The sequence below is a fragment of the Diadema antillarum genome, unplaced genomic scaffold (assembly GCF_040938485.1).
Source record: "Diadema antillarum isolate AM-2024a unplaced genomic scaffold, OU_Dant_1.0 scf00000163, whole genome shotgun sequence".
NCBI lineage: Eukaryota > Metazoa > Echinodermata > Echinoidea > Diadematoida > Diadematidae > Diadema > Diadema antillarum.
Window position 1 is genome coordinate 1,094,331 of NW_027271052.1, and position 24,747 is coordinate 1,119,077.

The 24,747-nt window shown below is 38.6% G+C and overlaps 1 protein-coding gene across 1 annotated transcript; it reads right to left on the minus strand.

Moving 5' to 3' along the window:
- Positions 1 to 2,079: 2,079 nt before the first annotated feature.
- On the minus strand, positions 2,080 to 23,105 carry LOC139722345 (SURP and G-patch domain-containing protein 1-like). Its single transcript, XM_071633655.1, has 11 exons — positions 22,888 to 23,105; positions 21,953 to 22,275; positions 21,011 to 21,208; positions 19,948 to 20,071; positions 18,165 to 18,265; positions 16,801 to 17,093; positions 14,000 to 14,171; positions 11,697 to 11,864; positions 6,671 to 6,755; positions 4,039 to 4,174; positions 2,080 to 2,422 (listed from the first exon to the last, which is right to left on the minus strand). Exons 1-11 carry the CDS (start codon positions 23,103 to 23,105, stop codon positions 2,396 to 2,398), a joined length of 1,845 nt encoding a protein of 614 aa, XP_071489756.1. The 3' UTR covers positions 2,080 to 2,395.
- Between the last annotated feature and the right edge of the window lie 1,642 nt (positions 23,106 to 24,747).

The window sequence follows — 24,747 nt, forward strand, 5'->3', positions numbered from 1 at the left end:
TGACGATAACCAACCTGCAGCCGCCCCCCCCCCCCCCCCCATAGCTGTATACATACGTGTGAGAATGCATGGCATGTACTCAACACTATGCATCCACAAATATCTTCATATCTTAAGAACTATGTACAAATATCGTACTGAAATAGTAAATTAATATGCAAGTGCAATTTCCCTTATGTCCCATCCCACTTCCCCAACATCCCCCATCCCATCTGTTTGGGTCACTTTGATATCCATCCAAAACAAAAGCTGACTGCATGGATAATCCATAGTGCTGAATTTATATGAGAACTATTAACACATCCTAACATGCCGTAGCACAAAATGTAATCAAATGTATTGGGTGAAACTCAACTGAACTGAAAGTACATAGCTTCAACACAGAGAGCAATGCATTAATGTTTACTTTTTCCTTTGTCCCCTTCTTAAAAGAAACTAAGACCTCTATGCAACTTTTTACATTAACCATAATGATTGTGCACCACTGCACTGACGCCTTTTGCATTTAGGCGACATATAGAGGGAAATGACCGTATGTATGTAAACAGTACACAAATGCAATCCCAGTCAAACCATAAAGACACACAAAAATACACTGAAAAATGAAAAATTAAATTTCCCCATGTGACCAAGTCTACATAACTTCACCGGAGAGGGAAAGCATTTTGACTTACATTAAGCCACGGTAACACTGGCAAAAGATCGCGAAGTTCAAGATCTCAAAGTTTTTCCACTGTGACTCATAAAACTTCTTACAAAACTTCCCACCCAAACTAGGTATATTTCCCAAACCCCAGCCAATTTTCTCGATCTTTGGGCAGTGTGAATGCTAACAACTAAAACTTTGCAAGGTTTGTCACATGACCATTCGACCATCTGTTTGTGTATGGTGCCTCCGAAGCGCACTCTCATTGGGATGCAAGTGTGTGCATTGTTACATCGAAATCATTAGCTGTCAGATGGTGAGCTCTACCTTTTTTCTTGTGCATACGCACCAGTGGCCAAAACTTCGAGAATTAAAATTTTGAGGAGTTTGGCTGCCAGTTTTAACAGACAAGCAAACCTCGCGAAGACTTCGCAATTTTAATCTTCGCGATCTTTTGCCAGTCTGCCCGAGGCTTTTGTGTCACAGAGTGTTAACTTTGATTCCTGCACCAAACTGACACACATTACCTACAAATCTCTGTCGCTATTTCAGGCAAGGACCCACTGAGCTTGGAAATACCATTCGGTAGCTATGAGTTAAAATCTGTTGGAGCTACTCCCCAGTGAGTACCGATAGTGGTCTCTCATTATGACACACTGAATATCACACAGATTGCCTACTGAGTACTGTTTGTTTGTTTGTTTTTTCTGATAATCTAGTTTGCTCATGTATTCTAAAATTTTGTGTCCTTGCAATCAAAACTTACATCCTCTGAGCAAATGAATATTTTTTGTTTTTGTTTTTTAGACAAAATAAAGATTTTTTCATTGTAGTGCGAGTCAGAGTCTTTCAATGACACTATGACACAATGACATCCTTTTAACTCTCCATGAACCTCCAATCTATAAACCAAATTGGGGGTAAACACAGTCAAAGGAAATGGGCATTAGTAAGCAGAGATAAAATGAGCCTAGGGACTTAAATGGGGAAGCCCCATTTAGGCAAAGTAGCCTTACATTGACGCTACGGGCATATGTTGCTCAAAAACAGGCTCTGAGCGCAGAATTTTGAAGAGTACTTCCATGCCTTTGAGATCGAGTTTAGAGTAAAAATTCATTGAACTTGCAAATCAATGGCTAACCAAGCAGCAAACAACACTTACAATCACTGGGATCATTCACACTTACCCTCTTATACATGTTCCCTAACTGTGAAAAGTTTTTTTCTCCAATTTCAGCAATGTTAACATAGACATGTAAATACTTTCCTCATTAGTTTCCATGCATTTGTCTGATTGTATTTTTTTTTAAAGTTAACACAATTTCTATGTAGCCTGATGTCATGAAACATTTTAATATTCACTTGACATCTGACTCTTCTTTAAACTCACATGAGCCATTAATCATGTCATGCATGCATGTGCCAAAGGGGCTTATAAAAACGCACAACAAAGTTACAGGTGGGCAAACTGAATTTACTGAGCAAGCACAGTATCTTATGCCCAAAGTGTCATAAAACCTCCAGGTAACACAGTCTATTGATCAAGTGTCAACAGAGGAATTAAGTTTCCCAAGGTTTACTCTTGCAGAATTTGTAAGTATGGATGGTAGAAATAAACAGGTTGAAGCAATCTATGATACCAGGCCATGTTCATGTCATACAGCACTCAGAGTGTGCCCATAGCAATACTCTGTACCATACCGGTCATGACTTGAAAGATCAATGATGTACTGTACATGTCACCCTCTCTTAGTAATATGGTCTTCTAGGATTGTTCTGCAAGTAAAAAAAGACAAATGGCAGAATTTGAGAGTTAGTAAAACTGTACTGATACATATGGTGCAATATGCACGATGGCACTATATAATATGTTACTATTATTTTGCAACTTCAAGAAGGAGTATGTACTTTAATAGCAATTATTACTGCCCTGTATGTTGGTATCTAAGACTTGATGACCTATAACTATGATATTACAGAGAATCACTGATCCTCACTACTACATACAGAAGTGAAAAAAATGACGACAAAATGACAACAACAAAAAATCAGACCTCTCAAACTGCAAAATAACACAAAACAGAAGTGACAATACATCTGACACAAATATTTCTTGTTTTACATGGTTCCACTGCTTGTGCTGGGTGGAAATAAGACATGCTGACTTCTTATTAGATAACTGCATGAAATCAATACAACATCTGATATAGCTTGATATTTATTCAACTAGAACACCTAAGTTGCACTCATTCCATCTATGTGTCTTGCATCTGAAATATGACATTTGATTTCCTGTCAGTGTGGTACCCAAGAGTTCTTGCTCATACCAGCATAAGATAGACGTGTGGCTTCAATGCTCCGTATCATTTGCCACTAACAAAGGTGTCAGTAAAACCTGAGACCTCAGATAATTAGGTCTTATTACTGTCAGTCACCCAGAAATTGATCTGCCATTGTGAAACAAACTCCCTGCATATAGTACAGGCCCCAAATAATAACCCTGATTAATAACACTTCAACGATTAACAACTTCTTCTTAACCATCTTGCAAAGATTTCAAGAGATAATATCTTGGCACCAGGATTATTCAACTAGGAAAGTCAAAGAAACAAATATATATATAATGGAGCAACTACATCATTCCTCTTTTACGCCAATAAAACAATCTCTACATGAAGAATTAACTCGTTGAGGATGGGCTGATTTTGCTACAACACGCATTTCCCATAGACACTTGCCCAAGTACACCTGGAACTTGTCCGCAATGGGTTAACCACAAAGAAATGATGATATCACTTTCACTCTTTTGGGGAAAAGGAAAAGTACATTGGTTGATGTGGTGAACACACAGGAAAGAACAGAAATGCATAACCAAAAAAGAGGGATTTGTTTCTCTTTTTGCTTTCTCTTCTTTCTCTATCTATCTGTCTATCTTTTTGTCTCTCACCTTCTCTCCTTCCTCTCTCTTTCCCTCTCTCTTGGACTCAAATATGATCTTGTGAAGCATAATGACATACACAAACCTCCCAACCTTTCCGACTGAAAAATAGGGATGATTTGGCTAAAATAAGGAAAGAAAGAGCATTGCCCATAAGAGTGTGTAGTAAAATCATGAAGAAAAATAGAAAACTCTTATTGAAGCAAGGGCTGGGAATAGTCAAAATTTAGATTCTTTCCTCCACATTCAGAATGGTTGGGAGGTCTCATTACATGTCTTTTATGTGTGGTGAATGGGTTAGGCAAACATATATACACACACCTGATGCCAAATACTTCAAAGAGATTGCAAATATGATATACTGGCGTTTAAAACCAGACACTACAAACAAACAAATAATCAACACCAACAGCATCAACAAATTAAAGACACTGAAAAAAGGGTAAATGCTCACCAAGGGATTTGGCCTGAAGCGGTAAGCGAGCATCATTCTCTTCCGGAAGGCGGTGTATTCATCTACTGCATCATCCTTGGTCAGCTTCTCTGGACGGTCAATTCCGAAGCCAACTCCGTCCACCACTCGATCCCCTCTGGGAATGGTTTTTTAGAGAAAAAAAAAGTATTTTATAAAAGATTCATATACAGCTAGCAATAGCCTTGGGTTCTACTAAATGCTCATTGAAACAAATTTATTTTTACCGAAACTGCTCATTTTCACAAACATTCCCCCCAAATTTGACATTTCAAGCTGTGGTAGGAAACAGCTCTGCAGCTCAGAGCTGTCCAACAAATTTACATGGTCAGAAAATGAATACATCAAACCATTCAACATTTTGCCCCAGATCAAAATTTGACCTTCCAATGCCGAATCAGGCTCTGCGGGTGGCTTTGAGGAAATGAAAACGTTGTGACTAATCAGCCATTTTTTTCTTTTCAGCTCACTTGTACATGACGGCTGCTATTCTTCCATGGCAAGTCAACAGAACTACCAGTACAACAACACCAGTACCAGCACATTTTACGACATGTCTTGAACAATTCAATACAGAGTATGACATGCCCTGAATCTACATACTGCTTCTGTTGTAACCATAAACTATCTGTGTAGTCTCCTGGAAGGTGTTTCTTAAATCACAGACATAAATAATACGCTAATAGACAAGTCAATGGTATGCCCTTGTCTGTACACAGTTTGTGTGGAATAAATGGGAAATGAAACCCAAATGTACTACTGTACATATGGATTGAGTGAATGTAGCAATATGGGTGGAACACATCAGCAAAGTTTGAGAATAATGAGACAATCCATTGAAAGTAGCTTGTGATGAGTTTTGCAAGTTTGGGTGCAGCTATTGCTGGATGAGAAGACTACTACAGTTTGTGACATCACTCCAAGACATTGATATGAAAAAATGTTTCAAAAATTCCACAAAAATAAAATTTTGATGAAAAGTACACATTCCCATGACTTATTACTGACACTTTTGATATGTTAAGAGTAATATGTTTCCCACCTGCTATCTGAAAGAGATACTGTAAACGTCAATATTTTCGCGCGATTAATTTTTCGAGCTAAGCGGCTCGAAAACATATTCGCGGGTTCTCAAATTCGCGCTCCGCAGCGGGTTAATACACAGTCGCTGTTTTCATCCAGCGATGCCAGCATATGAAAAGCGACGTAGCGAGCGGCGCGAGTGTGAGTACAAGCGCTCAACTACGTAGTACACTGTACATGTATTTTACTCGATACATGTACTGTAGTACTAGTACTGTAGTCGCGGAGAAGTAGCACACCAATCGGCCGTGGGCTCGGTGCGTGCGGTGCGTGCGATGATACTGCTATATGCGTAAACATGTCTGTACTACGTAGCAGTATCATCGACGAAGCGCACGCAATTCAGGCCGTTCAAAATGTGCATAGAAAATTGCGAAGATATATTCGCGCGTTTTTGAATTCGCGCTAGCCGAACGTAGCGCGAAATCCGCGAAAATTAATGTACCGCGAAAATTTCCACGTTTACAGTATACTGTAAGTTAAAAGCTCTTTTTTCCTTGGCTAATACATTTTTCTATAACACTTTATTTTAAATAGTTTGATTAGATATGTTTTAGAGAATTCTAAAAATTTCTCAAAGGATGATGCTACTGCTTTGAAAGTAGAATTAATCACGAAAAGATTGCATGCGTAGAGTGTGCAAAATTGCAGCGTAATCTGATAATCTCTTCCATGTGTTTACTCTGGAGTTTGGCATCCTGTTCTTTTTTCTTTTTCTTTTTTCCAATTTATTGAACACACCACAATTTGGTGAGACTAAGCACTTGATTAGAACAGAGCCTCTTTTCTCAGAAAACACTTTTCCAGAGTGTGTACTTGTCTTGCAAAGGAAAAAGAAAGTGGACAAACAGTAAGCATCAGTTTTGAATAGTACAACCTGAATGGCATGGACTGTTTATCATCCACTCAAAAGTGCAATCAACTTGAGCATTTACTGGCTGGGGCACACATCAATGTGGGCTCTGTTGGTATCAAATTACACGTCATGTGATATGATCTTCCTATGTTAGCTTTGTAAAACTAACTTTCCTGGTATTGTATGGCTGGAGTACAGACTGTATGTGATTCCTCTGCCTACTGAACATACCTGCATTTTTATTATAAAGCTTTGGCTTAAGTTTGCACTTGTTTTTATCTTGGTGACATAGACAACAAGAAAAGGGTAATCTTTTACTTAAATGATGTATTCAATCCCTGCACAGTTCCGTAAGAAAAATAATTAACTTCTTACTTCCTTTTTGCAGAAAGAAGAGTTACACATATTCCAGCTGACCTCACAGAACTAGACAAAAGTGCAGTTGTGATTAATACTTTTCAATGAGCCTCGATCACCTCTTTAGCCAGGCGAGCAGGAAGTACTAGTAGTTGAATGCACCAAACTTCCTGATCGTTGTAAAATTCATGGTAAATATATGGTATTGAAGTATCATTATTGTTTATATGCAAGGGGTTGTTCGTTTTAAAATTGATGTTGAACAAGACTGATGTGGGCAACCTTGTAGGAGTTAGTGTTATCATGATAGACCATTACCTTCTCACAGGTGCTGTGATCCCTTGCTTCTCACTCCCAAGGCCCTCTCCCTCACTCCAGCCCAACTTCTGCAGCATCTGGTAACCTGGCAACAAGCATACACACTCATCTCATTAAGTAGATTTTCTACCTTCACACTTCACAGACTTGATTGTGCGTTGAATCCTTGGGTATTACACGCCTAATGATAATCCAATGGATAACCTCAAGAAACAAAACCACTAGTAGCAAGGTCCCCTTTAGACATCAAGTAGCATCAATTTTCATTTCCTTATAGATAAATCTCGGTATGATGAAATGTCCATTGAAACAACGGTTGCAGGGAATTATTTTCATCAAAAGGCAAATATTCTACTCTGAAATCCTACAAAATCCTATGTGAAAAAAAAAAAATGTTTCATGGAGACATTGTGCATAGAAGTATGTAAAAGTTGTGGAGCAAATTGCAATGAGATACTAGGAAAATCATTCCCTGGGTTATTTGCTATTATTTCATTAAGTCAGGAAGCAAGAAAAGCTGCAAAGGACAGAATCTTGTCAAACCTGTAAATCAAAAAGCAAAATAAATCACAAAGAACACTGTTTACTACACCTCACACTGACATGTTGTTTATCATGTATACAACAATTATGCACTTCTACAGTGGACGAAACATAGTCAATGCATCTCATCTACTCAGTCACACATATGACTGCAAAAACTTAATCGAGAAAAAAACTAATATTTTTGGAGAAACACAGAAAAAAATGTCAAACTATGCATTTTTCATCAAAGACTTTCAACAGATAGACTTGAATTGCTACAATAACTATTGCCCTATATAATGAAGGAAAGAGAATTGTAAACAGCTGATATAAAGACAGAGACAAAAAGTTTGGAAAGTGTGGACAAGCAGCTCTTGGTACAAGGAAGATGGTACACTCTATAGCACAGAGCCTATCAGCTAAGTCAGCTCAAATTGGTTTTCATTATATACATATTTCAAGAGTCAATTCTCTCAGTCCTTCTTCACTCAATTACTGCACTGTTTGAGCAGGACTCGACAACTTTTTTTCTCAGGTGGCCTGTGTGCAAACGGCCACCTAAACCTATTAATTTGAAATTTTAGTGTCCTGAAATAATAGGGATTTATATAACAATCACCTTAAATTTTAGCTGCCAAATCAGGCCACAAAAAGATAGCCTTTTTTGAAAAGTTGGTGGCCCAACATAAAAATTTAGTGAATCTGAGCCACCAGGCCACCACTAGTGTTGCCCAAAAAAAAGGTCCTTGTCTGTGCAGGACTCACTAAGTAAGGATGTTGCTCCATGCAGCCACAGCATTCAGAAAACGAGGGTTTCTATTTATTAAGTCTTTACACTATATAAGAATCAAATGCAACAAGTCTGGGTACTGTGTCGCCTTATGCATATTATGTACTTAACCGGACAGCCTAAAACTTAAAGACGTAGGCGTGAGGATAGCTGGTCGAGTGGGGAGGGGGGGGGGGGGGGGTCCCTGTCACTGCCATAATGTAATGACACCAAACAAAATCCTTAAAGGTAGACTCATTAAAGTATACATTACTGTCTGCCATTCAGGGCATGCCTTAGAAGAAAATGGAAACATGATGCAGCTACTTCAGAATTAGCCACCCGGATCCTGTTTTGACTGCTCTGGTATAACTATTTCTTTCCCCAGCATCAAATTGATATTGATACTCTACTAAACAAGCCTCCATTGTATCATAAGCACATCAAGACAAAAAGGGGTATTTTCCCAATTTCAAAGAAAGTAAATCTCAGTTCCAGGGACAGAAATGAATTTACAAATTCTACCACAAGGGGGCACAAGATAACTTTTTTGTAGTAACTTGTGGTAGGCTAATGTGCTGAATGTAAGACAAGTTTAATTCTATCACTGTGACACCTATTACAGCATTTGTAAGCAGCAGCACCACTGCCAATGACATCAACATTGGCTGACATCAATGTATTTGGTAATATATTTCATGTGTCATTTTGGCTAATCAACATCATTCTTTTTTCCACAAAATTTAGTTGGTTATAAATTTCGACTGTCACTTTGGCAAATATTATCAATAATTTTTACAAATATGACCCTGTCCCAGCTTTCTACAAGTTTTGTCAGAGAAAGAACTTATACAAATCACTACACACACAAAAACACCAGCTTTACAACAACTTTCATTTCTACAAGAAGGTAGTGGGTTCAAATTGATGATCTCCACATAAACAGTAAATGTCTACACTATTGAGACCCTACACTATTCCTAATATGCATAGTTTAAAGGTCTTCTATACTATAAAAGCATACTTGCCATTATTGACATGACTTGGTTGGCATCACATCAAATTTTTTTATCCGTATCTTGTCGCTATCTTTGCAGTCAGATATAATCACGACTTTGTAACTGTAAACACAGAAATTTTCACAGTTCATCCATTTTCGCATATTTCGTGCTACTTCTGGCTAGCATGAATTCTAAACACCCCCCACACCCCCCCCCCCCCAAAAAAAAAAAAAAAAAAACTATCTTCACGATTTACTCTGCACATTTTGAATGGGCTGCCAATTTGCAGCACAAATTCAAGAACCTGCAAATGTGCTTTCCAGTTGCTCAGCACGGAAAATCAATAACGCAAAAATATCAATGTTTACAGTAAGCAAGTTTGCATCCATGTGTTTACTAACTTTGCAGCCTACCTAAAAAACAGATTTCATTATATTTCCTCAGTCCTCACTGCTATCATAAACTATTGGTTCATTGATGCACTTGCTCACATAAACGTTCAGTGGATTTTAGTAGTAAGTCATTTACAACACCTACTGTTAACCCATTTTCTTATGGGACCCTAGTATTCCAGGTTCCCATGGCCTCAACTCATAAACAGGAACCTGGTATACCTAGTTCTCAAAATGTAGACTACATGCATTCATGGCCTAAATTCATATTCCTTTGTGCTACGTTGAACAGAAAACTGACTTCGATTGAAAGATTAGAGTTTCTTCTCTCAAAATTTGTTCTTTTTCCTGCATCAAAACTGCATGCATTTTTGTATAATTTACCTTCTTCCAATGTAGTTGTGCGCTTGTTTTACTATAAAACTCGTATGAAGATGTACAATTTATACATAGCATCAAGGCTGAACTTACTAGATTTTGACTTTGCTGACCCCATTCGAGTGCCCATATATTGATAACAAAAGAGTTTGTATGCCCATCAGCACACGATCTATTCATCCCTCATGTCCGATCGATATTTTGCATTGTTGGATGCACATGCAGTTGACTGTGGAAAGGGGATGCACATACCACCCGACTACATTCTCACAGGCAGATTACCAACCTGTTCGATCACTGTTGACAGGTAAAAACTAGAGAGGGGCCGTCAATGGCGGCAGACCCACGCCTAAGTACAAAGTCGGGGTAAACATAATGTGCATTCGGTCATCTACCAGAATTCGGCCACTTAATTGCCAGTGTGCTTTATCACCAGCCAGTGAGTTCTACCAAAAATCGTACACTGAAGTGTACGATCTTTGGTTCTACAGTCACATCACACGCAAATCACATCATTACACATACGGTATTAACACTCATTCACGTACAGAAAAAGTCCTTAAGTCTCCTCCAAAAATCCATCGAAAATCCCAAATTCCACCGTCAAAAGTGCAGAATCGGAACTTTTCCAAGCGCGCGCGAATTAAGTCCAGTTTTAAGAGTATTGTCTACGCGACGGGTCGCGGAAAAAGCGCTAAAAATCAAGAAATACGCCGTTTTCTTGCGGGATATTTTGATTATAGCAAGCCGAGAGTGTGATGATATCAAAGGTCGTATGAGTGTAAGATCTTTGATGGTATCCACAAAAGCGCAAAAGAAAAACAAAATTTACGTATCCCCTAGGCAATTACCCCTATGATTAGTGTCTACGGGAATTATTCAATGCAGGGGTTGAATGCAAATGTCTACTGCACCAGTATTCGGCCACCAACGAGCGCCGCAACGTCCCCGATGCAATTTTGCACCAACAGTGTAGAGCGCGATGCATTTTCAGCGGCCTTGCACACGCATTGACATTGAGCGCGCATATCGTGCAGTGTGACTGCGACCGAGCAAATGCTCCTCCAACGAAAAAAACAATCAATGTTAATTTGAAAAATCATCAAAATACGGGCCAGTTTGTGATGACGGAGAACGAACTTTCATAAATCTAGAAGGACATAGTCCCTCAAAGAGGCCTAAACGTAAATTTCGGAATTCTTACGAACATTTGAGCAGCGAAGTCGGATCGTTTGGGAGTTTATGTTTTCGTATGGTAGCGGAAAATCGCAAAGTGAGAAACGGGAAATTTTCGGAGTGGTCACTATACCATGGGGTCAAAACTTCAAGGTCACACAGAATTTGCAAGGGTCAACCGATTATCACCAAAATCTAATCGATTCTTTCCTGCCATTATCCAAACATCCCCATAACATTTCGTGCAAATCCGTTTACCCGTTCTCTTGTTATCTTGTACACAAACAAACAAACAAACAAACAAACAAACAAACATACGGAACCCTTTACATAACCCCCTGCCGATTTTCATCGGCGTGGGTAAAAAGAATCTTGATGGGGGAGGGGCCTTGATGGATCTTGAGCATCTGCGGGAGGACCGGATAACTGTTTCATTTCTTACCCAAGTCTGTCTTGTTTACAATATTGCAGACATTCAAATGTCTTTTTCAAAGGAAAATGCAGAGCTCAGCTCTTGTCCAGCCTCTCTAAACACCAAATGACCATACTATTTCTACTGATAATGATACACGCTCAACTTGTGCCAGTATCTAATAACATGAATTCTTAAAAGCAGGAACAAGAAAAAAGAGGTGTATGTATTACAGAAACGAAGAATTATAAGAAGAGCAGATAGTAATCACACTTAGGTTTCTAAAAAAGCTGTACAAAAGGTGGAAGAAATATATGCAAAGCGATGCCTGAGGTAAATTGCAAAAACTAAGTGACTAGACAGGAATTCTTACCGATGTTATCTGCCTGGATCTTGAACTCCTTGTACTCTGAGTAGTCTGGAGTGCGCCCCTCCTGCAAGGCATGGAGGGTTTCCATGAACCTTTCTAGCTCCTCCGGGGGGAGGAAGTCACCGATGAAATGCTTCCCACGATTCATCTTGGTCAGCAGTTCCGCCTTTTCTGCAAAGACAAAGTAAGCACAAACACAGACATATCTAAACAAATTCTGGTCACATTTCAAAATCAATCTGCACTAGTGGTATACTTCTGGCATCATGTCCATTCATCACGTATTACACTATCAAAGGCATTGTTCACCAATTGCAGATGAAACAAAAACCCAGCATTAGTGCTTTAAAATAGTTCTAAAATATGAGTTAGGGATAGAAACAACCACTGTAAAAAAAACTGAATCAATAAAATTGATGCTAAGTATTGATAAATTTACAAAATGTGAACAATAGTTATGATAAAAATGCTTCCAGACTAAACCGTCTAGTTACGGTTTATTGAGAAAAATGCTAATATATCCTTATATTTTATGCTTTATTGCAAAAAATTTATATGGTAGATGTTTTGTGGTACAACAGACCTATGCATATGCATCAAATGTGAAATCTTGAACATTTTTAACATTACTGCTCCCAAAGGTAAACAGGACTTAAAGGACAAGTTCACCTTCATAAACATAAGGATTGAGAGAATGTAGCAATATTAGTAGAACACATCATTGAAAGTTTGAGGAAAATCAGACAATCCGTTCAAAAGTTATGAATTTTTGAAGTTTTTGTGCAGTACCCGCTGGATGAGAAGACTACTGCAGTGTATGAATAACTTAGATGTCACATGCGTACAACAATATAAGGAAAATATAAAGAGAATTTCTTAAAATTCCATCTTTTGAAAAAAGTACACATTCCCCTGACTCGCTACCAACAAATGTTATGGGTAATATTATTCCCCCTGCCTTTAGAAAGAGGCAAGTCAAGTGCTCTTTTATTATGCGAAAAAAGTGAAAATATGTTGAATTTTCTTTTCTATTTTCTTTATACTGTTGTACGCATATGACTCACAAGCTGTAGTAGTCTCCTCATCCAGCGGTTCCAACACAAAAATTTTAAAAATTCATAACTTTTGCATCGATTGTCCAATTTTCCTCAAACTTTCACTGATGTGTTCTACTAATATTGTTGCATTTTCTCAATCCTTATGTTTATGAAGGTGAACTTGTCCTTTAAGCACATTTATATTTTAATATGAAAAGGGACACTACCAAGGCACAACATTCCCTGTGAAAAGAATAAGGTGACACAGAATGAAGGTCACTGAGAAAGGCTTAGAGTCTATTCCAATTCATGAAATTCTTCTGCTGAGTTGTTTTCACACTGATGTATGACAATTTGTCAATCAGTTGCTATTTAAGTGTCTTTGTATGCCTTTGGAAGCAGTTTAAGTGTCTGAAGAGATGCATGTACAGAACAGTGTATGCAACAAACAGGGAAATTTAGACATTTTCCAACCTCTATGCATTTCGTGAGAAGGGAATGAATATGCGCAACAACCCATCAAAAGTTTTAAAACTCTATATCACAAATTCTTCTCCTCCGTCCTTCATTTCAGCCATCGCTGAGAGACTACATGGGAGAGGTTTCAAAATACTAAGATGTTTTCATCTCCACTCATTTGCCCACTGAAAGATTGCATCAACTGATATGAGATGTCTTCATCAATATGTACTTGGCCTGTAGGCTGCCAGGGTATTGAAACTAGGATCTCAAAATTGACAGTTCGCGGTTTTATTTCAAATGTACTGTACAAGCTTTTATTTTCGCGTACAGATATTTTTGTGAATGAGGAGGTCACACACATTTTCATGATTTGTTGTTTTGCGAATATGACTTCAAGGCTGTCTTTTTGACGACAAGCTGCAAGTCTTAAGTCAGGCTAATAACACACTATATGTAATCATGATATTCCCAGAACAAAAAAGATACTTTTACCCCCCCCCCCCCCAAAAAAAAAAGGTTTTTTTTTTCCAAATTGTTGCTGTAGTTAGTCTGACCACTAAAATAAAGTTATAAGAAGCCATATTTTGCTTATTTCATTGCCCATTTTCAGAACTGCTATTTAAGAAATAAAACAAGAAAGATTTAGAAATGGGGACATGTGTTTGGATCTAAACATTTACAATTCAGAGCCCTTCTGGGCATAAAGCCATCTGTTGAGAGAGGGTGGCAAATTTCAGAGCTGGCATTTAAGGAGTGATAACTTTATAGTGGAGGGCAGGGTTCCTCCATATTTTTATTTTCACTTACTTCTGGTTTCTTCCATCTCTTGCGCCCTGGCCTTGTGCTCCCACGTCCCTCCTTCGACGTCCTCGTCGCTGTCGTACTCGTACTTCCTGTCTGGATCCTTCCCTTTCTTCCTCATCATCATCTCTGCCTCTCTCTTCTGTGTCTTCACCACCATTTCATACAGCATTTGCATCTGCAATTGTCCAGGAAATTACAGTGAGTCAATACTCTGTGTTTCCATGCTATCATTTCCATTCGCAGTTGTATATCATAAAAATGTTTTAATCTAGCCATTCAACCTGTCATCATATTTAAAGTTTTTAGGATTAAGGGTGTCAATACAATTTGTGAGTTCTCAAGCAAAAACATCCAGTATATTGGAAAGTACCTGTTTTTCTTATCTAAATGACAATATCTGTGTTATGGAGCATTTAGAAATACAAATATTAAGACACTTTTTTTTTTAATTTCTGAAATCAAAGTCTGTGGTCAGGACACCAAATATGAACATTGGTACCAGACTATAAAAACAAGGCTTTTTGCGATATTTGCATGCTCCAGCTTTGAGGCCAGTAAACTGGAAAAGGTGTATAAATAATTAATACACCCATTTGTGCCTACATCACATGCAATAAGGTACTGTTGCCATATCCCTTAGGTATGATGACCAACAGACTACATAAGCTATACAGTGCATATCAGAAAAGAAAAGAAAAGAAGGTAGTCCAACTTTCAGGCATTATTCTTCAAAAACACCAGCATTTAAAAAGTCATAGATAGCATGTAATGAAAGTGCAACTTTTTTTCTTTCCATTGATACCAAATTAATTTGTCGGGTCACTCTCGTTGATAAGAGAATTGTTCTTGAATGAGACAATGCAAAAACACACTTTTTCAAACTTCCAGATCTTGCACAAAGACACCAACCCAAGTTCATGCTATCAACAGAGGAGGTCTTCCACTAAATTTTATGCATGTCTGCAGTATGTGTGGCATCTGTGGAATTTGGCCCTTTTCATTTACAGTTTGTCTTTTCAGTCAAATGAATTACTCATTAGATGCCTTACATACCAGATTGTTACTGAAGTGACCAAAATGACCACTCTGAAATGCAGATGTCATTTTTGTCAACATGTCACATGTTTTCATGTTGTGAATGGGTGCATTAAAGCATATGGACATGTGCTTACATGCAAAAATCACAAAATGGTTCAGCTTACAACTGAGCCGAGAATTTTTGTTGTTACTAAGTTTCATGAGACTGGGAGTTTGCAACAGGCTCGTGAGGCTTTCAGGGAATGCTTCCCCGATAGAGAACCACCATTGTTTAAGACAATCTGGGCAAATGTTAGAAAGTACAAAGAGCATGGTACCAGCCTGAATCACAACAAAGAGAATTCTGGGAGAAAGCAGACCCTCCATAGAGGGTGCGCGCCTGACAGGCAGCCGTCTTACGAACTTTGTCTCCCAAATCACTTCATATCGACAATATTCTTGTGTCAACCTACTTGATAATATGATGTGTTCATAATGGAAATGCTCTTTGTAATTTTATCATTATTTCATCTATATTGTGTATGTGTTATACTTTTGTAACATCGTGCAATTCAGTCTCTGACTGCAATGCGATCGAAATAAAACCATTACTGAATTGAATTGAATTAAATTGGAAGATCTGAACAGAACAATGAATCAGTAAGGCAGCAGCTCCAGTAACATCCAAGGGGAACAAGTTCAAGGAGAAATGGATTGGGATTACCTTTGGCACCTTTTAATCGCATCACAAGACTGGACTTGCATATGCACCCTTACAGGGTGAACATCAGACATCAACTGACTGAACGTGATTTCCCCAAAAGACTTGATTTCTGCAAATGGTTAACAGCCCGCACGAACGGAAATGCAAATTTCTGGAAGAATCTTCTAATCGGTGATGCGGGCAGCTTTGGTATGGATGGCAAGGTAAACTCATATAATGTTATTGAATATGCCTCTTCATGACAACCCCCAGAGGCCAACTTCGATGTGAATAATATGAACAGAGCAAAATCGACTGTGTGGGTTAGTCTTTGTGGAAGTGGCCAGGATATTGGACCCTTTTTCTTCCAAAGGAACATGAACGGTAACATGTACCTTCAAATGCTCAACGAAGACGTGGTACCGCGACTGGAGGAACACTTTGAGCGACAGGCTCACGGCACATTCGGAAAAATCTGGTGAGTGCAGGATGGTGCACCGGCTCATCGTCTTGTCGCAGTCCGCAATCGTCCAAGAGAACTCTTTGGAGAAAGAGTTGTTGCCCTCAACCATGACATTGAATGGCCACCAAGATCACCAGATCTCACATCTTGTGATTTTTTTTTTCTCTGAGGCTACTTAAAGAACAAGGTGTATGTGACTCCTCCTTGTAATCTCCAGGAACTGCAAGGACACATTCGCAACTGAGTTACTGCCTCACGCAACAACCCAGATATGGTGAGGAGATCCGTTCAAGACATGGTCCGTCGCTGTGAGCTATGTGTTGGAAGGGCAGGTGGTCATGTTGAAGGCTATGGATCATAAAAGGTAAGAGGAAACCCTCAACACAAACCTGCAGTTGTGCAAGGTGGCCGGTTTATTTGACCACTTTCATTGACAGGCCTCATGCATTTCAGTGAGACAATGAATTTTCCCTCATGATAATGCTCAAACTTGGAAAAAGTGCAATTTGTCATTATTGACTTTAATTAATGTGCTCAGTCATGCATGACATTTTTCAACACAATCAGGTATCAATGGAAAGAGGTAGTCTCTGTGATGAAGACATGATATGCAGAGCTCACCTCCTGCTGTTCCTTGAGCTGTTTCTGTTGATCCTCACTCAACTCAGTGGTGCCAATCATACCCACGGGGTTCACTGGCTTCAGTAGAGCGGGAGGAGCTTGCTGCTTAGCAGGACCAGCCGCTGCCTCCGCATCCTCCGGGCTTTCCCCCCACCTACTCCGCCTCTTTCTCGCTCCACTAGCCGCCAGTGATGATGAGGAGGCTGCTGCTAGCTGCTGTGAGATTGATGCAGCGGCTGCAGCCGCCGCAGCAGCCGCTGACGATACTGTGGCAGACGTCTCTTGCGGGGGTGCTATGGATAGAAAATATGTTTGCAATGCTTATATCTACAAGAGCAAACTAAAGGGAATAGTGACAAACTCTCATGAAAGACTGGTCATTCACACCACAGAAGTATGTTATAGAAGTGATGTGTTCTCCCTTTTCATATTTTAATTTTCTAGTGGAAAAAAAATGTGAAGAGAGATACAACTCACAAGAACCAATGCTTTGTGTGCTCACTAGAACACACAGATGCTGATATAAGTGCTGTCTTGGAAGGAATCTCTTGACATTAATTAGCATGCAAAGAACTAATAACTGCAGTCAAACACATTCACTAAATGTTTTTCTTACAGCCAGTTGTAGTCAGTCATATATAATACACCTACAATTGCATTATAAATGCAATCAAATACAAAATCAATCAGCACATTAGTAACATTTATGAAATATTTAAACACATTTTAATAAAAATATTCTTTTCTGCAGGGATACCACACCTTTATTAGTATTCGTATCTCCCCCCTTCCCCCCAAAAAAATTACAAAACATCACATCATGTTTTAAATTTGTCAAATCTCAGGCAAAATCTCAAACAAAGTAGTGCTAGGAGTGAAAGAGGTAGGGGCACATTTTTCTTTGTATATGTCTGTTTTCTTTTTGGAAATAATGCAGCATTCAATCCTAACCAAAAAAAAAAAAAAAGAGAACAATATATATATATATATATAAACAGAAAGAGTAGCAGCATACAATGCTGTCAAAATCAATAATGCATGTAGTATGTATTTATGAGTACCACCAAAAATCACCATTAACATTAAGTCAAGTAAAACTGCATTATATCTTCGCTTGGCGAGTTAGAGCATTTGTAATAATAATACAATATTTTCTTCAGATATCAACCACAAAACCTATCCTTGCTAACTTTGTTGAAATATATCATTAATAAATAAATAAACAAACGAGTGAATACTCAAATGAATAAATTAATTAATTGAATAATAAATAAAGATAACGTAAACTTACATGGATGAGGGTGGGAGGAATGGGGGTTCTAAACTTTACTTGGGACTATAAAAGCAAAGAGAAAGTGTCTCACGTTGTGATGGCATTTGCTGAGCAGCTCTGGCTGCTAAACGGAAGACTGCTAGCTTGGTCTTGTAGTATCCATTGGCTGGGCTGCTCTTATCGTAGAGGAACCTGAAAACAGCATTGACCAACGCAATATTAACACCACAGCAGATTGTTGGCACGTTTAGCTGTGACCTTTTAATACCACCAAATGTGTTTACATTACTAACTGGTGCAAGAATCAAATCAAATCCACCACTGCCAAAAGCACGATACTTTTCCTGAAATCCTGTCACATTGCAAACAAATCAAGTTGAGATTGCATAATTTCTTTTCAAAAGGTACTATGCTCTTGTCTTGCCTAGATGCAAAATACAAAATAAAAGGTATTATTTACCATTTGCAAATGAAACTAAAAATGTCGCTACAGCGACTGGTTATACCGCCGCCAAACAACATTTCATAAGCTTTGGTCAAAACAACATTTGATAAGCTTTGGTCAAAAAACTGAGGAAGTAGTTAAATCCGCAAGATCTTTCCTTGATCTTCTGCCATTAATATGTTGTTACCATGGCAACGTACTTTCGGGTACTGTCGAAAAATGCGTCTTGCACATCTACAACCAAAGGCACACATCTGTACCAAGTTTCATGGAAATTGGGCAAAAACTGAGGAAGTAGTTGCAACACAAAATTTTCCATCATTTTGGCTCATAATATGTGAGCTGTTACCATGGCAACATACTTTTTGTCACTGTCAAGAAATGTGTCATGCTGACCTATATCCTAAGACAAACATTCAATATGAATTCCATGAGAATTGGAAGAACACTGATGAAGCAGTTTTGCCATGAAGCATTTTGCCCTATATTTTACCAATAACATGCCGTTACCATGGCAACGCACTTTTTGCCACTGCGGAAATATGTGTCTTGCACATTAACATATTCAGATGAACATCTGTACCTAATTTCATAAAAATTGATCAAAAACTGTGGGAGGAGTTCGCGACGCAAGATTTGTACCCATTTTTGCCCATAATATGCCGTTACCATGGCAACGTACTTTTGGGTACTGTCAAAAAATACGTCTTGCACATCTACAACCCAAGGCACACATCTGTGCCAAGTTTTATGGGAATCGGTTGAAAACTGAGGAAGTAGTTCGCGACGCAAGATTTGTACCCATTTTTGCCCATAATATGCCGTTACCATGGCAACGTACTTTTGGGTACTGTCAAAAAATACGTCTTGCACATCTACAACCCAAGGCACACATCTGTGCCAAGTTTTATGGGAATCGGTTGAAAACTGAGGAAGTAGTTCGCGACGCAAGATTTGCAACGGACCGACCGCCCGACCGACCGCCCGACCGCCCGACCGACCATCCGCTGATTCCTATATACCCCCTTCAAACTTCGTTTGGCGGGGGTATAACAAAATCCAACTTTAGTGTTACAAAATAGTTCTAAAATGTGAGTTAGGGATAGAAACAACCCGTGCAAAAAAAGTTCATCACTATAATCAATGCTAAGTATTGTTACATACAAAAAATGTGAGCAATAGTTATAATCAAATTGTTTTTAGACTGAACCGTCTACAGTTATGGTTTAGTGAAAAAGATAGTGATATCTCCTTATATCGTAAGCTTTATTGCAAAATTTTTGTATAGTAGGATGTTTTGTGATACAACTGACCTACATATATGCATTAAATGTGTAACTTGAAAATTCTTCAAATCACTACTCCCAATGGTAAACAGTACCCTACAAGGCAAACATTTCTTATCACTGGTGTCCATGGATGCTCTCACCTGTACTTGGGTGTGTCCTTGTAAGTACTGATGAGCACAGCCTCCACGGCATCCCCTCCCTCAGCAACCTGCTTGGCAACACGGTCAACCAGCTGTTTGAGGTCAACGTCCTCTGGCGGAGAGACTTAAGATGCTTGTATGAGTATCTGATCCAGCTTGGGGTCGAGGAACATAGCCCCCGCCTCTTTATGACTCTTTAACTTAGGGACTTGAGATAAAGGGGCTTTAGCAAGGAAAGTGGTTGAACAAAATAAAAGGACATGTTGTCTTGAAATGACACAAGAACACAGATCAATTTTGATGGCAATGAAGATGGGTTTCCATGAGATACGAGGGGAAAAAATACAAAAATGCCAGGCAACTTACATGTAGACTAGACTAAGATTAATTTAGTTTTTTGACATGATCCTTTATTTTTTTTTTCTGGAGGTATTTGACTACAGCCAGGACAAGAGTCATGAGGAACATATCATGACCTAAATTCTTTTGACAATATGTCCCCAAAATTACATTTAATATAGCTAATGAATTTTTAGCCTCAACTTCATCGATATTACACAAAGAGTGTTTACCACACACTTCTGATTAATATTTCATCACTTTCCATTGTGACTAAGAACAGGTCAATCATTTTAAAATAACAACTCTAGAAATGTTTTAGCTTAAAGAATATGGCAGAAAAAGATCCTCATTGAAAAACATTAAGATGTGGTCTCCACAAACTGTTTTTTTTTCATTTTTCAATGATTCCCAAGGTAAGCATGTCTTGAATCTATCTTAGTAATCACAAGCAGAATATTGGGTTGGTATTGTTTCTCTGTTTGTTGGCTTCATGGGGAGGGGGTGATTTCCTTCATCAAATGAAATACAGACCTGTGTTTTGAGAATTAGAGTCAGATCTTTTCAAAAAACTACACTTCTTATGGACTGCCGTCACTCAATGTCATCCACATTGAACACAGACAAGTCTTAAACATGAATGATTTAGAATAATGCAGCCTCTGTAAAGCTGAGAGTGCAGAAGGGATTTTTTTTCTTTTTCCACAGAGGGCAAGCAACTTACCAACTCCACTCGGGTCCTTGATCTCCTTCCCATGTTCCTCCTCCTCCTCCTCATCTGAACTGGAGTCCCCGAAGACGTTGGCAATCTGCCTCTCTCGCTGCTGCCGCATCTTGGCACGTACAGCTGACGTACTCGGCCGCAGTGGACGGTTCACAACAGCTTTTAGGGTTGGGGATTGAACCTTCGGGGCTGTTGGCACTGTTTAGTACAGAGAAATTGATATTGTCAGTGGACATCAATTGATCCAAAATATAACTGTGAATTATACACTGCATATTTCATTTAAAGGTACAGTTTATCATTGGGAGCCGTGATTCAAAAAATGTTCTAGATGTCACATTTGATGCATACAGCCGTATGTGTGGGTCAGTTGTATTACAAAACATCCTACCATATAGAAATTTTGTAATAATGCCTAAAATACAAGGAGATATCACTATTTCCCACCAAACCATAACTGTAGACTGTTTAGTCTGGAAATATTCTTATTATCACTATTGTTCACATTTTGTATATTCAACAATACTTAACACTGATTATACTGATTAAAAATCTAACAGTGGTTGTTTCTATCCCTCACTCACTCTTAACAACTATTTTGTAGCAGCACTAAAGCTGGGTTTTTACTTCATCTGCATATGTCAAATTATGCCTTCAAAGTAGATTTCACATTTGAGATTCATTAGGAGACTTTGCCAGTGGTTAAATCTACAATTGATAACCACACTGACAAAAAGAGAAGAAAAATATACAAGACATCAATATCACAGGAATTATATTTGCGAGTTGTTAATTTTGCTAAATATTGGTTGACTAATAAGTTCACAAAAACAGAAACACTGCAAAATATACCAAATACACAGTAGTATATGATACAAATCAAAACAACTGTCCATGACAGCTCACAGTTCATTATATCACAGAGCAGTAGGCCTACTGTACCATTTTCTTGAGGTTCTAGTTTGGGTGCTCCATGGAAGGCTGAAAATCCTTGGAACTGACCAAAGGACGGCATTGGTATCTCATCAAGTGGTGTGATAAACGGTGCCGGTGCCTGGTCGGTGGCTTCCGCAGGTGGCTGGGTTGCAGACTGAGTGGCAGACTGGGCCTGCTTTTGTTGCTGCTGCTGTTGCTGCAACTTGAGGAACTGCTCCATGAAGCTCCCATCGTTGGAGAAGGTGTTGATAGACTTCTGGGCAGGAGGAGCTGCTGGGGGAGGCGGCTTCGGGGCTAAAGACGGACGGCTAGCAGTCGCCTTTGGTTGGCTAATAAGCATTGTTAATCAGGAGGAGAAAAAATGTGGTGAGAAAATACTTATCGCTGAAAGATATATATTCATGAATATCATTCATCCGTTCTTTCTGAGTCAAATAAACTTATTCTAGTTTTTAAAGAAAAAGGTTCATTAACCAATACCTGTTGTCTTCACATGAACACAATACTTCAGAAATACTTCTCGTCTTTAAAAAAAAAGGAATAAAAATTTCTCTACAAAAATTCTTACGCTCAGTCTGATGCAAGTTTTTGAATTCATTATATTTCTCTAAAGTGCACATCACTCGAGTCTACATCTTAACATCATAACTACACATTTTAAAAACAATTTTATGTAACTTCCTAGTTTGTTTCTCAAATTACTACCATATGAATTTGTTATGAGGTCTAACTTTTTTCGACGTAAATTCGGGCCTACATCTTACTCATTATAAGGTGCACATTCAGTACACAAACAACCATCTCCTTTTAATGGAAATCTTTTAGAAAATCAAACAGCCTGCATGGGCCATAGCTACAAACAAAAGGCATAGACCTCTACTAAGCCGTACATAGACTCTACAGATATATTCTGTGCAAGGACAAGACACCCTTGTACTCACAATTTGGATGCTGTCGATGTTGCTGAGGTAGCAGGGGATGCAGTCTCAGCTGCTTTACTCGCTGCCATGGCAGCCGCCTCTTTCCTCTTCTTGGCCATCTTCCTCTCAATCTCCTGACGCTTTTCCTGAAGCATGCGTTCCTGGTCATTCAGACTCTTCATCTTATCCTGGAAGTTGGCCTTCCCAGACGACTTATCTCCGTAGTAGGAGAAGGCCATAGTTATCTTTAGATCCTGGCCTTGTTGTAAATATTGGTTTCTTCAGAGCTAAGATTCATCATATCAAGGGATAAAAACAAGCAAATAAATGATTAGGCACCTAAGTAATGATAGTACAGTACTCTCCACTTAATTGGGTAGGCCTACACTGTACCACTTAATCAGGAACTCTGCTTATTGACTTACAAAGTGAAATTTAAAAGGCAGTTCATGATGTGTGCTTTATTTACCAGATAATTGGGTAGGCATTTCGGATAAACAGGAAGGAATTTTCCAGATTTTTAAACCCAATCTATTTCCATGGATGGTTTGTCCCACAGAAATTGAGACTCTAAAATTTCTTAAGGCCATTGAGTGAAAAAAAAAAAAAAAAAAACCTCACAGTCCCCATGAAACACACTCACAATTCAACAAGTTCTACGATCTTTCCATCTTCCACTTACAAGCACTCCTCAGTTCAGGAACCTGGTCTAACCAAGGAGGTTCAAGTGAATGGAGTCACAACCGTCTTAATTCCTTTACTAGATGTTCAATGCCGCCACTCAAAAATACTTGAAGCATGTGCCAAACAGGATCTTCCACGCAGATAGTAAGACAACTGACTTGTGTCTCATTGCATAATCACCAGCCACTTTCTAGTGAAGATATGTCTTTGTGATGGTAATTACTTTTTGCTATTCCTTCTTATAAAAGATAGGTGGTACAGACACAAGGAAGTGCGAATAGAATTAGAAATTGCACAAAAAATGCTGAAACAAAGATGAAAATTACTTGACTTGGTATACCCAGCACTAATCTGATATATCTATCAATAAAGAATTATACTTGAAGATTATTCCATGCTAGTTTTATTTGTCGGAATTAAGTGGAAAAGTGATAAAAGTAAGCGCTTTCCAGGATGGTACAGTTTTAAACATTTTCACATGATCCAGCCCTGATTTACACTTTTGAACAAATTTCTGCACGGATTTGACTTTTGTTTTACAAGAGTTATCACTAAGTGAAATTTCATTTCATTTAATAAATAAATAACGTTAAGCAAAATATGGCCAATATTATGTAAACGTTCAAAATGAATCTTCAGATTGCTCAGCAAGACGGCGGCTTCGAACATCAATCATCAAATTAATAAAAGGCACAAATACACCTGTGAAATTCTTTTCTACATCAATAGAAATTTGACAACTGTTTGAATAGATCTAATTACAGCCAGTTGGAACTCCTACGCGGTCGGTTTAATTAAAAGAAGGTGGTCGATATGTAGTAGGGCTACCATATACATAGACAGAAAGATCCGTCTGTCCGGAGGACTCTTTTGTATTTTGCCATTAACGCTGTCCTCCGTAGACAGACGGAAGGTTGTAGTACCCATTGCTGTGTGGATGTTCTTAACCACTGTCTCTATAAAAAATTGGGTGAGGTACCTCACTCTTCTCGATTGCGTCTAATTCAAGGCCCTAGGTCGGCAAATTAAAGCTTGAATAGTTAAATCAACTATTCAAGAATAGACTACACTCACCAGATTAATGAATAACCCAATATTTCAGTAGAATTTTCAACGCAAAACACACATCAACCAGCCCGTCGCGTCGTCACGTTCAAACTGCAGAAACATACAGTATGAATCTATTACTAGCCAATC

Bases quoted from the DNA above. Each gene is read 5' to 3' on its own strand.
- LOC139722345 (XM_071633655.1), bottom strand. From the start codon at position 23,105: ATGGCCTTCTCCTACTACGGAGATAAGTCGTCTGGGAAGGCCAACTTC. The intron at 21,209-21,952 runs GTACAGTAGGCC...TGTACTAAACAG, and splicing joins ACTAGAACCTCAAGAAAATG to TGCCAACAGCCCCGAAGGTT. The intron at 17,094-18,164 runs GTGAGACACTTT...TTCTATCCATAG, and splicing joins TCAGCAAATGCCATCACAAC to CACCCCCGCAAGAGACGTCT.